A 16,266-nucleotide genomic window follows, 5' to 3' on the forward strand; every position below is an offset into this window, starting at 1 on the left:
GAAGACCCTTTTACTGTTGCAGTGGATTCCAATGAAATACTGACATTTACAGCAACATGGATGGACCTAGAGATTATCATACTAAGTGAGTAAGTCAGAAAGAGAAAAACAAATGCTATATGATATCACTTAGCTATGGAATCTAAAATGTGATGCAAATGAACCTATCTCTGAAACAGAAGCAGACTCGCAGACAAAGAGAACAGACGGGGGTTGCCAGGAGGACAGGGTGAGAGGGAAGGATTGGGAGTTTGGGATTAGCAGATGCAAACTGCTGTATACAAATGGATAAACAACAAGGTCTTACCATAGAGCGCAGGGAACTATATTCAGCATCCTGTGATAAGCCATCATGGGAAAGAATATGAAAAAGAATATTCATGTATAACTGAATCACTTGGTTATACAGCAGAAATTAACACAACATTGTAAACCAACTACAATAAAATTTTAAAAGGAACAATATATAAGTAAATGGGTAGGATTGTGTTCCAATAAAACTTTATGTACAAAAGAATTAGTCAATACGTAAATCTTCATTCTGATCATTCAAAAAAAGAAATGGAATTCCAAAAGGAAAAACAAGGATCTTGAAGTACCAGTTCTCGATAATTAGAGAATACCACTTACAATCCAGAATCAGTGGCCCATTGAGTTCTTGTTAACTGGCTTTAAAAAAGAATAATAAATAAGAAATACCACCAGGTGGTAAAAAATACAAGACCCAGAACCTTGATCATGTGCACTATGCAATGGGGGAAAACCAGTAGGAACCTCAGAGTTGTAGCTGTGGGTGATCACCTGTTCATATTTGGGGATCAGGTTTGAGGGGAGATGGGGCTGTTTGCAGTGCAGCAGTGGGCTTCTGTGGAAGCTGAGAGCTGATATGAATGCAGTCACAGGTGAGGTGAGGCGCTTGCCTTCTGGTGTCCTGATTCCAAGGGGCAGTAGGACTGGGATGATCCATGTACCATGGCATTTTCAGTAAGCAAATCTCTGGAACATATAGGGTTTATCGTGAAATTGTAATAGACCCATAACTTTCCTGGTTAGGAAAACAGTGCATATGTATACATCAATAGAAAATACTAAAAAAGAGTAAAAGAACAAACAAAAATCACTTAAGATCTTACTATTCAGAAAGTAACACTGTCAGGAATTTTTTGTATCTATTTTCAGTCTTTTCTCTTCACATGTGATTTTTAAATAAAATTTGGATCAGACTTTGGATCCCACAAGCTGTGCAGCATGACCAGAAAAAATAGTAAAGATAAAAATAAATGGACTTTAGATGTTGTTTTTATTTTTATTAATTTTTAGCTTTTTTTTTTTTTTTGGTCACACTGCACAGCTTATGGGATCTTGGTCCCCTGAACAGGGATTGAACCCAGGCCCTCAGCACTGAGACTACTGAGTCCTAACCACTGGACTGCCAAGGCATTCCCTCGATGTTGTTTTTAAATAACAGCTTTGTTCAGATACACTTTTTATACCATAAGTTCACCTAGTTTAAGTGTACAGTTTCCTGGGGTTTTTAAAATCATATTCACAGCTGTGCAGTGTTTACCACAGTCAATTTGAGAGAAGAATTTGTACCTCCTCCAAGAAAAGCTGTGTACCCATTAATAGCCACCACCTCTTCATTCCACCCCACTGGTTCCCCGATTCCCTCCATCCCAGCCCTCGTCCACCAAGACTTTACATTCTGTCTCTAGACTTGTGTATTCTGGACATCTCATGTAAAAGAAATCATACAATATGTGGTCTTCTGTGTCTTCAATTTAGCATAAAGCTTTGAAGGCTCATCCAGTTGTCTATATCAGAATTTCATTTTATTGACAACATCCCATTGTATGGATATATTAGGGTTTGTTTCTCGATTCCTCAGTTGATAGACATTTGGATTATTTCCACTTATTGTCTGTTACGAGCCATGCTGCTATGAATGTTTGTGTGCAAGGCTAACCATTTGGAACCTCATCGTTTCTTCTAAGTTTGCAGAAAATTCTTACAATAACAGCCTCCACATCTCTCATTTCCTTAAAGTAAATTTTTAGAAATAGAATTGCTGACTAAAAGGACCTTAAACTTTACAGCATTTGTCAGATGGTGTCTAGGAAGACTGCATTTACTATCTCTATAATCACTTCAGTGTTGTGAACCTGTGTCTTTGGTGATTGTTATTTAATATCATGTGCTATAAAACAAGAGTCCATGGAGTCTGGAAAAGATGATATCCCTGCCATCAAAATGCTTATGTTCACATTTAGACCGAACAGGCTGATACAGATCCAAGGGTATTTGTAGGCAAGGTTGTGTGCATTAGGTGGAGAGAAAAAGAGACGGGTTAGATGAAGTGAACTTTTGCCTCCCCAGGGTGAGGTTCACACAGACATAACCAGCTTTTTACACCTAAAAGTGGGGAGGGGGGCGGGCAGAGAAAGGTAATGGAACGAAGCTCTGGCCTACAGACCCATTAGTCCAAAGTCCTAAATCCTCTGGATTGCAGAGTCAGACCCTTGACCCCGATGTCCAGAAGACTTAGATGTCAGCACTGTGTGACCTGGTGACTGTTGGGGCCCATCTGACCTGCGTCCAGCTGCCTCCCAACCTTTGGTGTTTCATCATTTCTGTAGATTCCTTGGGACTTCTGAACAGCAGCTGGTTTTGGCTCTGCTTTAAATGCTTTTATATTCAGAAAAGTCCTACTTCAAAACTATAAAATCAGGGAATTCCCTAGCAGTCCAGAAGTTAGAAATCCGTGCTTCCACTCCAGGGAACCCGAGTTTAGCCCCTGATCAGAGAACTAAGATCCCAGAAGCCACAGTCAGTCAGTTCAGTTGCTCAGTCGTGTCCAACTCTTTGTGACCCCATGGACTGAAGTATGCCAGCCCTCCCTGTCCATGACCACCTCCTGGAGTTTACTCAAAATCATGTCCATTGAGTCAGTGATGCCATCCAACCATCTCATCCTCTGCTGTCCCCTTCTCCTCTCGCCTTCAATCTTTCCCCGCATCAGGGTCTTTTCCAGTGAGTCGCTTCTTTGCATCAGGTGGCCAAAGGATTGGAGTTTCAGCTTCAGCATCAGTCCTTCCGATGAATATTCATGACTGATTTCCTTTAGGATGGACTGGTTTGATCTTCTTGCAGTCCAAGGGACTCCTAAGAGTCTTCTCCAACACCACAGTTCAAAAGCATCCATTCTTTGGCACTCAGCTTTCTTTATAGTCCAGTTCTCATATCCATACATGACTACTGGAAAAACCATAGCCATGACTAGATGGACATTTGTTGGCAAAGTAGTGTCTCTGCTTTTTAATATGCTGTCTAGGTTGGTCATAACTTTCCTTCCAAGGAGCAAGTATCTTTTAATTTCATGGCTGCAGTCACCATCTGCAGTGATTTTGGAACCCCCAAAAATAAAAGTCTGCCACTGTTTCCGCTGTTTCCCCATCTATTGGCCATGAAGTGATGGGACCAGATGCCATGATCTTAGTTTCTGAATGTTGACTTTTAAGCCAACTTTTTCACTCTCCTCTTTCACTTTCATCAAGAAGCTCTTGAGTTCTTCTTCGCTTTTTGCCATACGGGTGGTGTCATCTGCATATTTGAGGTTATTGATATTTCTCCCGGCAATCTTGATTCCAGCTTGTGCTTCCTCCAGCCCAGCGTTTCTCATGATGTACTCTGCATATAAGTTAAATAAGCAGGGTGACAATATACAGCCTTGACATACTCCTTTCCTGATTTGGAACCAGTCTGTTGTTCCATGTCCAGTTCTATATGTTGCTTCTTGACTTGCATACAGATTTCTCAGGAGGCAGGTCTGGTGGTCTGGTATCCCCATCTTTTTAAGAATTTAGGTTCAGCCCCTGATTGGAGAACTAAGATCCCACAAGCCGCAGTACAGCCAATAAAAGCTATATATTTTTAAAAGTAAAACTATAAAATCAGCAAGGACTTCAGTTTAAATAGCTGAACAAGGGGGAAAGTAGTCTGGCCTCCTCAGCCTTTCCCCATGGATGCTGACATTGGCATGTTTTCATTCCCAACATAACCACCAAATTCCACACAAAGGAGTTGACTAATCCTGATCTGGAAAGGGCGTTCATTTGTAAAAGTGGAGATGGGAAAGTTATAGCAGCTCTTTCAGCAGGCCTCCATTAAGGGATTGTTAATGCAGGGCCACTGTTTTGTTGTTGTTGTTGTTGTTTTAACTGCTGAGACTCAGACTTTTGAGATTGATCCATACTGCATTGCAGATTGCATTTTCTAACATATCACACCCACTTTTATTACCTAACTCTTTCTCTGCCTGGCTCAGAGGGTAAAGAATCCGCCTGCAATGCGGAAGACCTGAGTTCTATCCCTGACTTGGGAAGATCCCCTGGAGAAGGGAAAGGCTACCCACTCCAGTGTTCTTGCCTGGATAATTCCATGGACTGTATAGTCTCTGGGGTCACAAAGAGTCAGACAAGACTGAGCAACTTTCTTCTTCTTTTTCTCTGCCTAGGTAACTGGCAGAGAGCACGGTGCATTTATGACAGAGCTGCGCCCGGCAATTGCAAGCTTGAGAACATGGAAAGCCCTTTTTTCTTGGCAGCTCTAACGATGTCTGACAAGACCCAGATAGCGGCCAGAGTTTCCCTTATTGAGCAGCTGATGTCTCAAAGGAATTTTGAGGATCTCGGCCATCACCTCACTGTGCTGGAAACTCTGCATGTGACTCCAGAGCACCTTCAGGAGACGGGGGTGGTCAGGGCGGTGTACAGAGTCCTCAAAAACTGCCCCACGGCGGCTCTGAAGCAGAAAGCCAAGCGTCTGCTGTCAGAATGGAAAGCGCTGTATAAAGATACTCTCTGCAAGCCAGAGGGCAGCCCTAAACGATTTCCTCTGGGTGGAAGTCAAGAAGAAAATCGAGGACTTCCTCCTGACCCAAATCAGGAGGAGGAGGTACGGGGTGGCTTCAGGCATAATTCTCTCTTCACATCCCAAGATGTGGCGGGAGCTGTTGAAACAATCGTGCCGGAAGATAGCTGTGGCGGAGCAGATCCTAAGGCAGTGCCTCTGAGCGCCCGGGACCCTCAATCCACCAACCTGGCAGCGAGTGGGCAGCCGGACCCCATAGTGCCCGTGAGAGCCAGATGCACAGAGCTGCTATACGAAGCTCTAACTGCCTCCTCCCCAGGCCAGCCCAGAGCCCACCTGTGGCCCAACTTGGCACAAGAAATCGAAGCACACGTTTTTGCCCTTCACCCCAAGAACCTCCAAAAATACAAAACATGCATCCGCAGCAAAGTGGCCAATCTAAGGAACCCCCGCAATTCTCACTTACAGCAGAACTTGCTCTCTGGGACCATGTCTCCGAGGGAATTTGCCGAAATGACCGCCATGGAGATGGCCAGCCAGGAACTGAAGCAGTTGAGGGCCTCCTACACGAAATCTGCCTTACGGGAACATTACCTGCCCCAAGTGGTGGAGGGCACGCCGACGAGGAAAATAAAATGTGAGCGCTGTGAGAAATTCAACTGCCAGGTCACTGTGATCCCCAGAGGGACACTCTTCCTTCCAAGTTGGGTGCGGAATTCAGGCCGAGATGAAGAAATGATGACCTATGTCATCTGCAATGAATGTGGGGAGCAGTGGTATCATAGCAAGTGGGTGTGCTTGTGATTATAAATAAGTGTTCTTTTAACAGCAGATAACTGAAGTGATATCTTTTATTTGTACCACCTTTTTATGCTTGCCTTTTAAATCTTATACATACTATTCTTTTTCTTAATTGAGGTATATTTAATTTATAATGTTTTACTAGTCTGAAGTGTATGGCAAAGTGATTCAGTTCAGTTCAGTCGCTCAGTCGTGTCTGACTCTTTGTGACCCATGAACTGCACCATGCCAGGCTTCCCTGTCCATCACCAACTCCCGGAGTTTACTCAAACTCATGTCCATTGAGTTGGTGATGCCATCCAACCATCTCATGCTCTGTTGTCCCTTCTCCTCCCGCCTTCAATCTTTCCCAGCATTGGGGTCTTTTCAGATGAGTCAGCTCTTCACATCAGGTGGCCAAAGTACTGGAATTTCACCTTCAACATCAGTCCTTCCAATGAACACTCAATACTGATCTCCTTTATGATGGACTAGTTTGATCTCCTTGCAGTCCTTTCAGAGAAGGCAATGACAACCCACTCTAGTACTCTTGCCTGGAGAATCCCAGGGACAGAGGAGCCTAGTGGGCTGCCATCTATGGGGTCACACAGAATCAGACACGACTGAAGCGACACAGCAGCAGCAGCAGCAGCAAAGGTTATGGCATAGTCAATAAAGCAGAAATAGATGTTTTCCTCCTAGAGGAGAACATAGGCAAAAAACTCTCCGACATAAATCACAGCACGATCCTCTATGATCCACCTCCCAGAATTCTGGAAATAAAAGCAAAAATAAACAAATGGGATCTAATTAAAATTAAAAGCTTCTGCACAACAAAGGAAAATATAAGCAAGGTGAAAAGACAGCCTTCTGAATGGGAGAAAATAATAGCAAATGAAGCAACTGACAAACAACTAATCTCAAAAATATACAAGCAACTTCTGCAGCTCAATTCCAGAAAAATAAACGACCCAATCAAAAAATGGGCCAAAGAACTAAATAGACATTTCTCCAAAGAAGACATACGGATGGCTAACAAACACATGAAAAGATGCTCAACATCACTCATTATTAGAGAAATGCAAATCAAAACCACAATGAGGTACCACTTCACACCAGTCAGAATGGCTGCGATCCAAAAATCTGCAAGCAATAAATGCTGGAGAGGGTGTGGAGAAAAGGGAACCCTCCTGCACTGTTGGTGGGAATGCAAACTAATACAGCCACTATGGAGAACAGTGTGGAGATTCCTTAAAAAATTGCAAATAGAACTACCTTATGACCCAGCAATCCCACTGCTGGGCATACACACCGAGGAAACCAGAATTGAAAGAGACACATGTACCCCAATGTTCATCGCAGCACTGTTTATAATAGCCAGGACATGGAAACAACCTAGATGTCCATCAGCAGATGAATGGATAAGAAAGCTGTGGTACATATACACAATGGAGTATTACTCAGCCGTAAAAAAGAATTCATTTGAATCAGTTCTGATGAGATGGATGAAACTGGAGCCGATTATACAGAGTGAAGTAAGCCAGAAAGAAAAACACCAATACAGTATACTAACACATATATATGGAATTTAGGAAGATGGCAATGACGACCCTGTATGCAAGACAGGGAAAGAGACACAGATGTGTATAACGGACCTTTGGACTCAGAGGGAGAGGGAGAGGGTGGGATGATTTGGGAGAATGACATTCTAACATGCATACTATCATGTAAGAATTGAATCGCCAGTCTATGTCTGACGCAGGATGCAGCATGCTTGGGGCTGGTGCATGGGGATGACCCAGAGAGATGTTATGGGGAGGGAGGTGGGAGGGGGGTTCATGTTTGGGAATGCATGTAAGAATTAAAGATATTAAAATTTAAAAAATAAAAATAAAAGCACATGCATAACTGGAAAAAAAATAAGAAGAAATAGATGTTTTCCCAGAACTCTCTTGGATTTTCCATGATCCAGCGGATGTTGGCAATTTGATCTCTGTTTCCACTGCCTTTTCTAAAACCACCTTGAACATCTGAAAGTTCACAGTTCACGTATTGTTGAAGCCTGGCTTGGAGAATTTTGAGCATTACTTTGCTAGCATGGACTTCCCTGGTGGTTCAGTCGGTAAAGCGTCTGTCTGCAATGTGGGAGACCTGGGTTTGATCCCTGGGTTGGGAAGATCCCCTGGAGAAGGAAATGGCAATCCACTCCAGTACTGTTGCCTGGAAAATCCCATGGACAGAGGAGCCTGGTAGGCTACAGTACATGGAGTAGCAAAGAGTCGGACATGACTGAGCGACTTCACTTTCCTTTCCTTTTGCTAGCATGGAAATGAGTGCAATTGTGTGGTAGTTTGAGCATTCTTTGTGCTTTGTAGGGGGTAGTTTGACCACCCCCCACCCCAGGACAATTACATCTGGATCTGTGCAATGCCTGGAGGAGGAAATGGCAACCCACGCCAGTATTCTCGCCGGGAGAATCCCATGGACAGAGGATCCTGGCGGGCTACTGTCTGTGGGCTCACAAAGAGTCAGACATGACTGAGCGACCAACACTTTGACTTTTTACTGTGGGGATGCAGCCCCAGCATCACCATTTCTGTTTTCTTTCTTCAAGTTACTTGAAGTTGCAATCAGAGTTCCAATCACCTTTAACAAAAGTGTTATTTTGTACACTTCACAGTTGAGGAAACGTCCACAGAGGTCCTGTGGCTCACCTCGGCAACACAACCGTAAATAGTCACACTCGAACTGCGGCTAGATTTTCTTCCTTCCAGTTCCCTGTCTGAGACAGCTTCCATACTGACTCCTGAGAAATACAGCCCTGGAGATGTGGGGCTAAAAGAATAGTGTCTTCAAGCTCCCACGTCGGCGGATGGGAACTTTGTTGTTTTCCATTCTCTTTTCTCTTTCCACTTTACAGGTCTCCCTTGAGCCCTGAAAGTTCCCCTATTAATTCCAGCTAGAATTTTGTTTCCAGCCCTCTTAGTCATAGGAGTCACACATTGCTTTTCCTCCACACAATTTCTCCAGGGTACATAAACTCAGAATATTTGGTTATTGATGCTAGGGAGTCTTCATGTTTTCATGGGCATGTGTTTAGATCTGTAGGGGAGTAAAAAAAAAACAAACCCTAGACTCTGTAACTGGGACCCTGCAAATTAGAACTGCGGAAAGACAGAGGAACCAGAGAGGAGTCAAGTTTATTTACATGTGCACCACCTATACCTGCAGGAGAAACTCAGTGATGAGTAACAAAGGGATGGTTAGAACTTGGGCTTAGACAACATTTTAAGAAAGAACAGTCCATTTGTAGAGAAGGACCAAGGAAGTGAAGTCGCTTGGTCATGTCCCACTCTTTGCGACCCCATGGACTGTAGCCTGCCAGGATCCTCCATCGTCCATGGGATTTTCCAGGCAAGAGTACTGGAGTGAGTTGCCATTTCCTTCTCCAGGGGATCTTCCTGGCCCAAGGATCGAACCCTGGTCTGCATTGTAGGCAGACGCTTTACCGTCTGAGCCATGAGAGCAGAAACAACAAATTTCAGTGAAATTCCAACTAATACCAAGGGAAATGGCTGTAGGCTTTTAGGGGCAGCAGGCTGTGGGAAGGTCCTTTAGCTGGGGAACTGATGGACGATATGGGTCATCTAGTATGGTTTGTGTAGACTCCCCTCTGTGCCATGTTGCCTCCAGTGATCGGGTGCTTATCCCCTGGTAGGGAATTCACAAGGGGAATTTTGGTGCTGCTTTCAGGCAGTTGGGGGAGGGCAGAGAGCTCAGCCGTGTTTCCTCTTTTTTGTGTGCTTTCAGTTCCAGTGATCTTTCTGCCCTTGTATTTTGAGGGTGGCACGCTCCAAACCCCTTTAGGTCTGAAGTTCCGATTCTGCTTTTGTAAAAACTGGCATTAACCTCTCAGAGGAAGTCTGTTACCTCGGTCTTTGAATCTCCCAATGTTTGTCTCCTCAAGGAAAAGGGAATCACTTTCGTGAGGCTTTTGTAAACAGTGTGGAACCAACCTGTATAATGTTAAAATAAAACAGTCCTTCTGTGTGATTACAGCTGATTTTTTTTGAAATTCATAGAATTTTACTTTTTATCGTTTTCATTATAGTATGTAAGTTACCTCCAAACCTACACATTTTCACCAGTTCTTCTTTCTTTACTCTCCTAAGTCCCTTTGGCAGAGCTCTGATGTCTCCACGGACTATACAGTTTACCTGCCTCGTAACAGAATTTCCCGAAATGTGCAGAACACACAAAGCAAATATATTTGTGTTTTCAAACGGTTTTAAAGAAAGCAGCTTGAGGCCCTCTGGGAGGAATTCTGTTTTGATATCTTTCTCCCGGAGGCTTCCCAGCACTGCCTATTGTGATGTAACAGTCTTTTAAGAAGAACTCTGCACAGCCAACTAGAACTTCAGGTTTCACCAAGTGTGGTTTCATGTGGCTTGCTTGGAGTGGTCTTCAAAACTATTCAGTGGTTAGAAAAGAGCACAGCACGTGAAACCCCCGTGTGATCAGTTCATGTCAGGGTTTGTCTTTTGGTTGGGGGCTTTTGGGGTGTGTTTTAGAGGGTAGGATTTTGTATGTTTGTTTTTTATTTTCGTGTTTTTAATTTGTACCAGAATTTGGATACTGAATGTGCAGATGAATGGAAGCACTTGAAATGGAAATTCCTTTATTCTCCAAGATCTAAAAATCTGAGTAGTCTTCCTCATTTTGTATCAACTTTGTCAGTGAGTTGCAACTATAGATAGAAAAATAGTAATCTGGTTTTTTTTTTCTTTTAGTCAGTGAGAAAGCATTACATTTTCTAAGTTTATGGCCTTCCCTGGTGACTCAGACAGTAAAGAATCTGCCTGCAATGTGGGAGACCCAGGTTTGATCCCTGGGTCAGGAAGATCCCTTGGAGAAGGGAATCGCAACCCACTCCAGTATTCTTGCCTGGAGAATCCCATGGATAGAGGGATAGAGGAGCCTAGCAGGCTACAGTCCATGGGGTCACAAAGAGTTGGACAAAACGGAGCAACAGACATATGTATATGCATGTCTTCTTCATTTTGTATCAACTTTGTCAGTGAGTGTTGCAACTATAGATAGGAAAATAGTAACCAGTTTTCATTTTCTTTTAGTCAATAAGAGAGCATTACATTTTCCAAGTATAGATAAGAGTTCCTTTACATCCTATGCTTATATCCTGAAAAGAAGGGGGTTTTCTTTTAAAGCACTCATGGAGTAAAGGAGCTCTCATTTCCGTTAAAATAATTTTTACAAGGACAGTAATGGATGGGAGGGTGTCTGACACAGACAGGGCACAGGCAGAGTCGGTTGGAGCTGAGGCACAGTAGGAGGAAGGGGATGAAGGATTCAGGAGATGCCAGGCTCATGAGGGCCCTGGGGAGTCATGATGAGGACTTTGGAATTTTTGCCAAGCTTGATAGGAAGCCATGGTAGCTGAGGGTGGGTAGTGATGCAATTTGAATGACCTCAGGGAGCATCTCTCTGGCTGCTGTGTGAAGGCAGATGAGGAGGGAAGCAAGGACAGAGGCAGGGGCCCCAGTGTCATTTAACTGGTTTCTAGCAAGAGTGCACAAAGACTGCACTCCCTGCATCCTTACAGTTGATGGAGTCCTCGGTGATGGGATTGAGGACACGCTACCCCATCTGGCACTTTGGCATAGTGAATATTTTAAGCTGAAGGAATCTGAGAAATGGCAGGTGCAGGAAGTTCTCTGCCCTTCCCCCGAGGTAGGTCATAAGACCCTCAGGTTAGAGGTGCCCCTCACCTCCATACCCGAGGAGAGGAGCATTCCTTTCTCTGCAGATAGAGTGATGCTGGAGGGAATCTGAAGGAACTGTCCTTGCTGGGTTACTCCCAGTTGAAACTTCCCATGACTTTCCACCCTTCATCAGACCTAGTATAGAAGCACTCAGGGGTAACCGTTTCTTTGAGTCTTCATTTCCTTATGAAGCCTCCCAGATTGGATAAAATTCATATTACAGAAATGTGTGTGCTTTCTTCTTTTTTTTTTTCCTTTAATTCTTATTGGAGTATAGTCAATTTACAATGTTGTGTTAGTTCCAGGTGTACAGCAAAGTGGATCGATTATACATACACATATATCTACTCTTTTTTCAGATTCTTTTCCCATATAGGTCGTTACAGACAATTGAGTAGAGTTCCCTGTGGTACACAGTGGGTCCTTGTTGGTTATCTATTTCATATACTGTGATATGTGTATGTCCATTCCAAAGTCCCAATTTATCCTCCCCCACATCCCCTAACCACCTGGTAACCATAAGTTTGTTTTCTCCATCTGTAACTCAGTTTCTCTTTTGTAGATAAGTTAATTTGTACCTTAAAAAAAATCTTCCACATAAAAGCAATATCATACATTTGACTTTCCCTGTCTGATTAACTTCACTTAGTCTGACAATCTCCAGGTCCATCCATGTTGCTGCAAATGGCATTATTGCATTCTTTTTATGACTAATACTCCTTTGTATATGTGTAGCACATCTTCCTTATCTTTTTCTCTGCTGATGGCTATTTAGGATGTTTTCATGCCTTGGCTATTGTAAATAGTGCTGTGAGCATAGTGGTTCATGTGGTTTTCTCTGGATATATGCCCAGGATTTCTGGATCATATGCTAGCTCTGCTTTTTAGTTTTTTAAGGAAACGCCACACTGTTTACCGTAGTGGCTGTCTGTACCAGTTTATATTCCCAGTAACAGTGTAGGAGGGTTCCCTTTTTTCCACATTCTCTCCAGCATTTATTGTTTGTACATTTTTTAATGACAACCATTGATACCTCCAGAGAAGGCAGTGGCACCCCACTCCAGTACTCTTGCCTGGAAAATCCCATGGATGGAGGATCCTTGTAGGCTGCAGTCCATGGGGTTGCTACGAGTCAGACACAACTGAGCGACTTCACTTTCAGGCATTGGAAAAGGAAATGGCAACCCACTCCAGTATTCTTGCCTGGAGAATCACAGGGAGAGCAGACCCTGGTGGGCTGCCGTCTATGGGTTCACACAGAGTTGGACACGACTGAAGGCAATTAGTAAACACCATCTTCCAACAAGACAAGAGAAGACTCTACACATGGACATCACCAGGTGGTCAACACCAAAATCAGATTGATTATATACTTTGCAGCCAAAGATGGAGAAGCTCTATACAGTCAACAAAAACAAGACCAGGAGCTGACTGTGGCTCAGATCATGAACTCCTTGTTACCAAATTCAGACTTAAATTGAAGAAAGTAGGGAAAACCGCTAGACCATTCAGGTATGACCTAAATCAAATCCCTTATGATTATACAGTGGAAGTGAGAAATAGATTTAAGGGCCTAGATCTGATAGATAGAGTGCCTGATGAACTATGGATGGAGGTCCGTGACATTGTACAGGAGACAGGGATCATGGCCATCCCCATGGAAAAGAAATGCGAAAAAGCAAAATGGCTGTCTGAGGAGGCCTTACAAATAGCTATGAAAAGAAGCGAAAAGGAAAGATACAAGCATCTGAATGCAGAGTTCCAAAGAATAGCAAGGAGAGATAAGAAAGCCTTCTTCAGTGATGAATGCAAAGAAATAGAGGAAAAGAACAGAATGGGAAAGACTAGAGATCTCTTCAAGAAAATTAGAGACACAAAGGGAACATTTCATGCAAAGATGAGCTCGATAAAAGACAGAAATGGTATGGACCTAACAGAAGCAGAAGATATTAAGAAGAGGTGGCAAGAATACACAGAAGAACTGTACAAAGAAGATCTTCATGACCAAGATAATCACGATGGTGTGATCACTCACCTAGAGCCAGACATCCTGGAATGTGAAGTCAAGTGGGCCTTAGAAAGCATCACTACGAACAAAGCTAGTGGAGGTGATGGAATTCCAGTAGAGCTATTTCAAATCCTGAAAGATGATGCTGTGAAAGTGCTGCCCTCAATATGCCAGCAAATTTGGAAAACTCAGCAGTGGCCACAGGACTGGAAAAGGTCAGTTTTCATTCCAATCCCAAAGAAAGGCAATGCCAAAGAATGCTCAAACTACCACACAATTGCACTCACATGCTAGTAAATTAATGCTCAAAATTCTCCAAGCCAGGCTTCAGCAATACGTGAACCGTGAACTCCAGATGTTCAAGCTGGTTTTAGAAAAGGCAAAGGAACCAGAGATCAAATTGCCAACATCCGCTGGATCATGGAAACAGCAAGAGAGTTCCAGAAAAACATCTATTTCTGCTTTATTGACTATGCCAAAGCCTTTGACTGTGTGGATCACAATAAACTGTGGAAAATTCTGAAAGAGATGGGAATACAGACCACCTGACCTGCCTCTTGAGAAACCCATATGCAGGTCAGGAAGCAACAGTTAGAACTGGACATGGAATAACAGACTGGTTCCAAATAGGAAAAGGAGTACGTCAAGGCTGTATATTGTCACCCTACTTATTTAACTTATATGCAGAGTACATCATGAGAAATTCTGGGCTGGAAGAAACACAAGCTGGAATCAAGATTGCTGGGAGAAATATCAATAACCTCAGCTATGCAGATGACACCAGCCTCATGGCAGAAAGTGAAGAGCAACTAAAAAACCTCTTGATGAAAGTGAAAGAGGAGAGTGAAAAAGTTGGCTTAAAGCTCAACATTCAGAAAATGAAGATGATGGCATCTGGTCCCATCACTTCATGGGAAATAGATGGGGAAACAGTGGAAACAGTGTCAGACTTTATCTTTTTGGGCTCCAAAATCACAACAGATGGTGATTGCAGCCATGAAATTAAAAGACGCTTACTCCTTGGAAGGAAAGTTATGACCAGCCTAGATAGCATATTGAAAAACAGAGACATTACTTTGCCAACAATGGTCCATCTAGTCAAAGCTATGGTTTTTCCAGTGGTCATGTATGGATGTGAGTTGGACTGTGAAAAAAGCTGAGCGCCGAAGAATTGATGCTTTTGACCAGTGGTGTTGGAGAAGGCTCTTGAGAGTCCCTTGGACTGCAAGGAGATCCAACCAGTCCTTTCTGAAGGAGATCAGCCCTGGGATTTCTTTGGAGGGAATGATGCTGAAGCTGAAACTCCAGTACTTTGGCCACCTCATGCAAAGAGTTGACTCATTGGAAAAAACTCTGATGCTGGGAGGGATTTGGGGCAGGAGGAGAAGGGGATTACAGAGGATGAGATGGCTGGATGGCATCACTGACTCAATGGACATGAGTTTGAGTAAACTCCAGGAGTTGGTGATGGGCAGGGAGGCCTGGCGTGCTGCTATTCATGGGGTCGCAAAGAGTTGGACACGACTGAGCGACTGAACTGAACCTAACTGAAGTGACTTAGCAGCAGCAGCAGAAGCAGTAGCAGCATTGATACCTCATTGTAGCTCTGATTTGCATTTTTGTAATAATTAGTGATATTCAGCATCTTTTCATGTGCCTCTTGGCCATCTGTCTGTCTTCTTTGGAGAAATGTCTATGTAGATCTTCCACCCATTTTTTGATTGAGTTGTTTTTCTTATTTTTGATATTGAGCTACATGAACTGTTTGTATATTTTGGAGATTAAGCCTCTGTTGGTTGCTTCATTTACAAATATTTTCTCCCATTCTGAGAGTTGTCTTTTCGTTTTATCATGGTTTCCTCTGCTGTGCAAAAGCTTTTAAGTTTAATTACATCCCATGTGTTTATTTTTTGTTTTTATTTTCGTTACTCTAGAAGATGGATCAAAAACAATCTTCCTGCTATTTATGGCCAAGTGTGTTCTGCCGATGTTTTCCTCTAATAAGAGTTTTATAGTATCCAGCCTTACATTTAGGTCTTTAATCCATTTTGAGTTTATTTTTGTTTTGGTGTTAGGGGGTGTTCTAGCTTCATTCGTTTACATATATCTGTCCAGTTTCCCCAACCGTGTGTACTTTCTTTTTATTAATCTGTCTTTTGTTTCAGAGCCCCAGCCAAGAACTAGATGGTTAGGAGAGAAAACGGTTTTTTCCTTTCCTACATTGGCAGTTTTGGAAATAGATGTTTCATAAAATACCACAACCCTGAATTCCCAACCCATGACCTATAATAAAAAAATAACCAACAGTACAGAAATTCAGCACAAGTATAGCTTGGCTCCTGCTTGCCCTGGTTATGGGGAATACCCGCACAGGACATATACATCAGTGTTATACTTGACTGTGGCAAGGTGTCTTCATGGGTTTTCATATGTCGATTTCCTTTTGTCCATGCTGCTTTTTTTTTTTAGATTAAAAATTGGATACAATTGCCGCTCTGTCTCTTCACTGAGCACTTCCTGTGATGAGAGGTTCCTTTCATTCCTGATTACCATTTCTAAACACCAGTCAGGAAGCCTGCAGCCAGCAGGGCTCCACTGCCTTTAAAAGGACTGGGCCTTCATCTTTTAGGTCAGATTTGCTTTGTTATTTATAACTAACCAGTAAATGGAAAATATTTTCCTAAAATATTTTTTCATCCCTGAGAGGTATTTACTGTAAATACCTTGATTGTAAAAGGTGCCTTCTTGTTTTCAGAAGAACCCACAATTTGACAACTTCATATAGTCCCATTTCCATTATTGATCACTTCCTATTGTCCCACTGATGAA

The 16,266-nt window shown here is 42.9% G+C and overlaps 2 protein-coding genes across 10 annotated transcripts in view; both read left to right on the plus strand.

Moving 5' to 3' along the window:
• The window catches only part of LOC101111868 (transcription elongation factor A N-terminal and central domain-containing protein), a 58,272-nt gene that overhangs the window by 5,748 nt on the left and 36,258 nt on the right, over nt 1–16,266 (plus strand). For 2 of the 5 annotated variants that reach the window (XM_060408230.1, XM_060408229.1), the window contains exons 3-4: nt 1–85; nt 4,514–16,266. The exon at nt 4,514–16,266 is cut by the window's right edge and continues 15,691 nt beyond it. In XM_060408230.1, the coding sequence (XP_060264213.1) occupies nt 61–85; nt 4,514–5,673 (1,185 nt within the window). In that variant the 5' untranslated portion in view covers nt 1–60 and the 3' untranslated portion in view covers nt 5,674–16,266. The other 3 variants (XM_060408232.1, XM_060408233.1, XM_060408231.1) reach the window with 3 other exon arrangements.
• Nucleotides 1–16,266, plus strand: part of RAB9A (RAB9A, member RAS oncogene family) — a 58,272-nt gene that overhangs the window by 5,748 nt on the left and 36,258 nt on the right. For 3 of the 5 annotated variants that reach the window (XM_060407211.1, XM_060407212.1, XM_060407213.1), the window contains exon 3: nt 1–85. The exons of the other annotated variants lie outside the window; for them this stretch is intronic. The gene's annotated coding sequence lies outside the window, so the exon portion shown is untranslated. The remainder of the gene's footprint in view (nt 86–16,266) is intronic. 5 annotated transcript variants of the gene reach the window in all.

This window comes from Ovis aries, chromosome X (genome assembly GCF_016772045.2).
Source record: "Ovis aries strain OAR_USU_Benz2616 breed Rambouillet chromosome X, ARS-UI_Ramb_v3.0, whole genome shotgun sequence".
Lineage (NCBI taxonomy): Eukaryota > Metazoa > Chordata > Mammalia > Artiodactyla > Bovidae > Ovis > Ovis aries.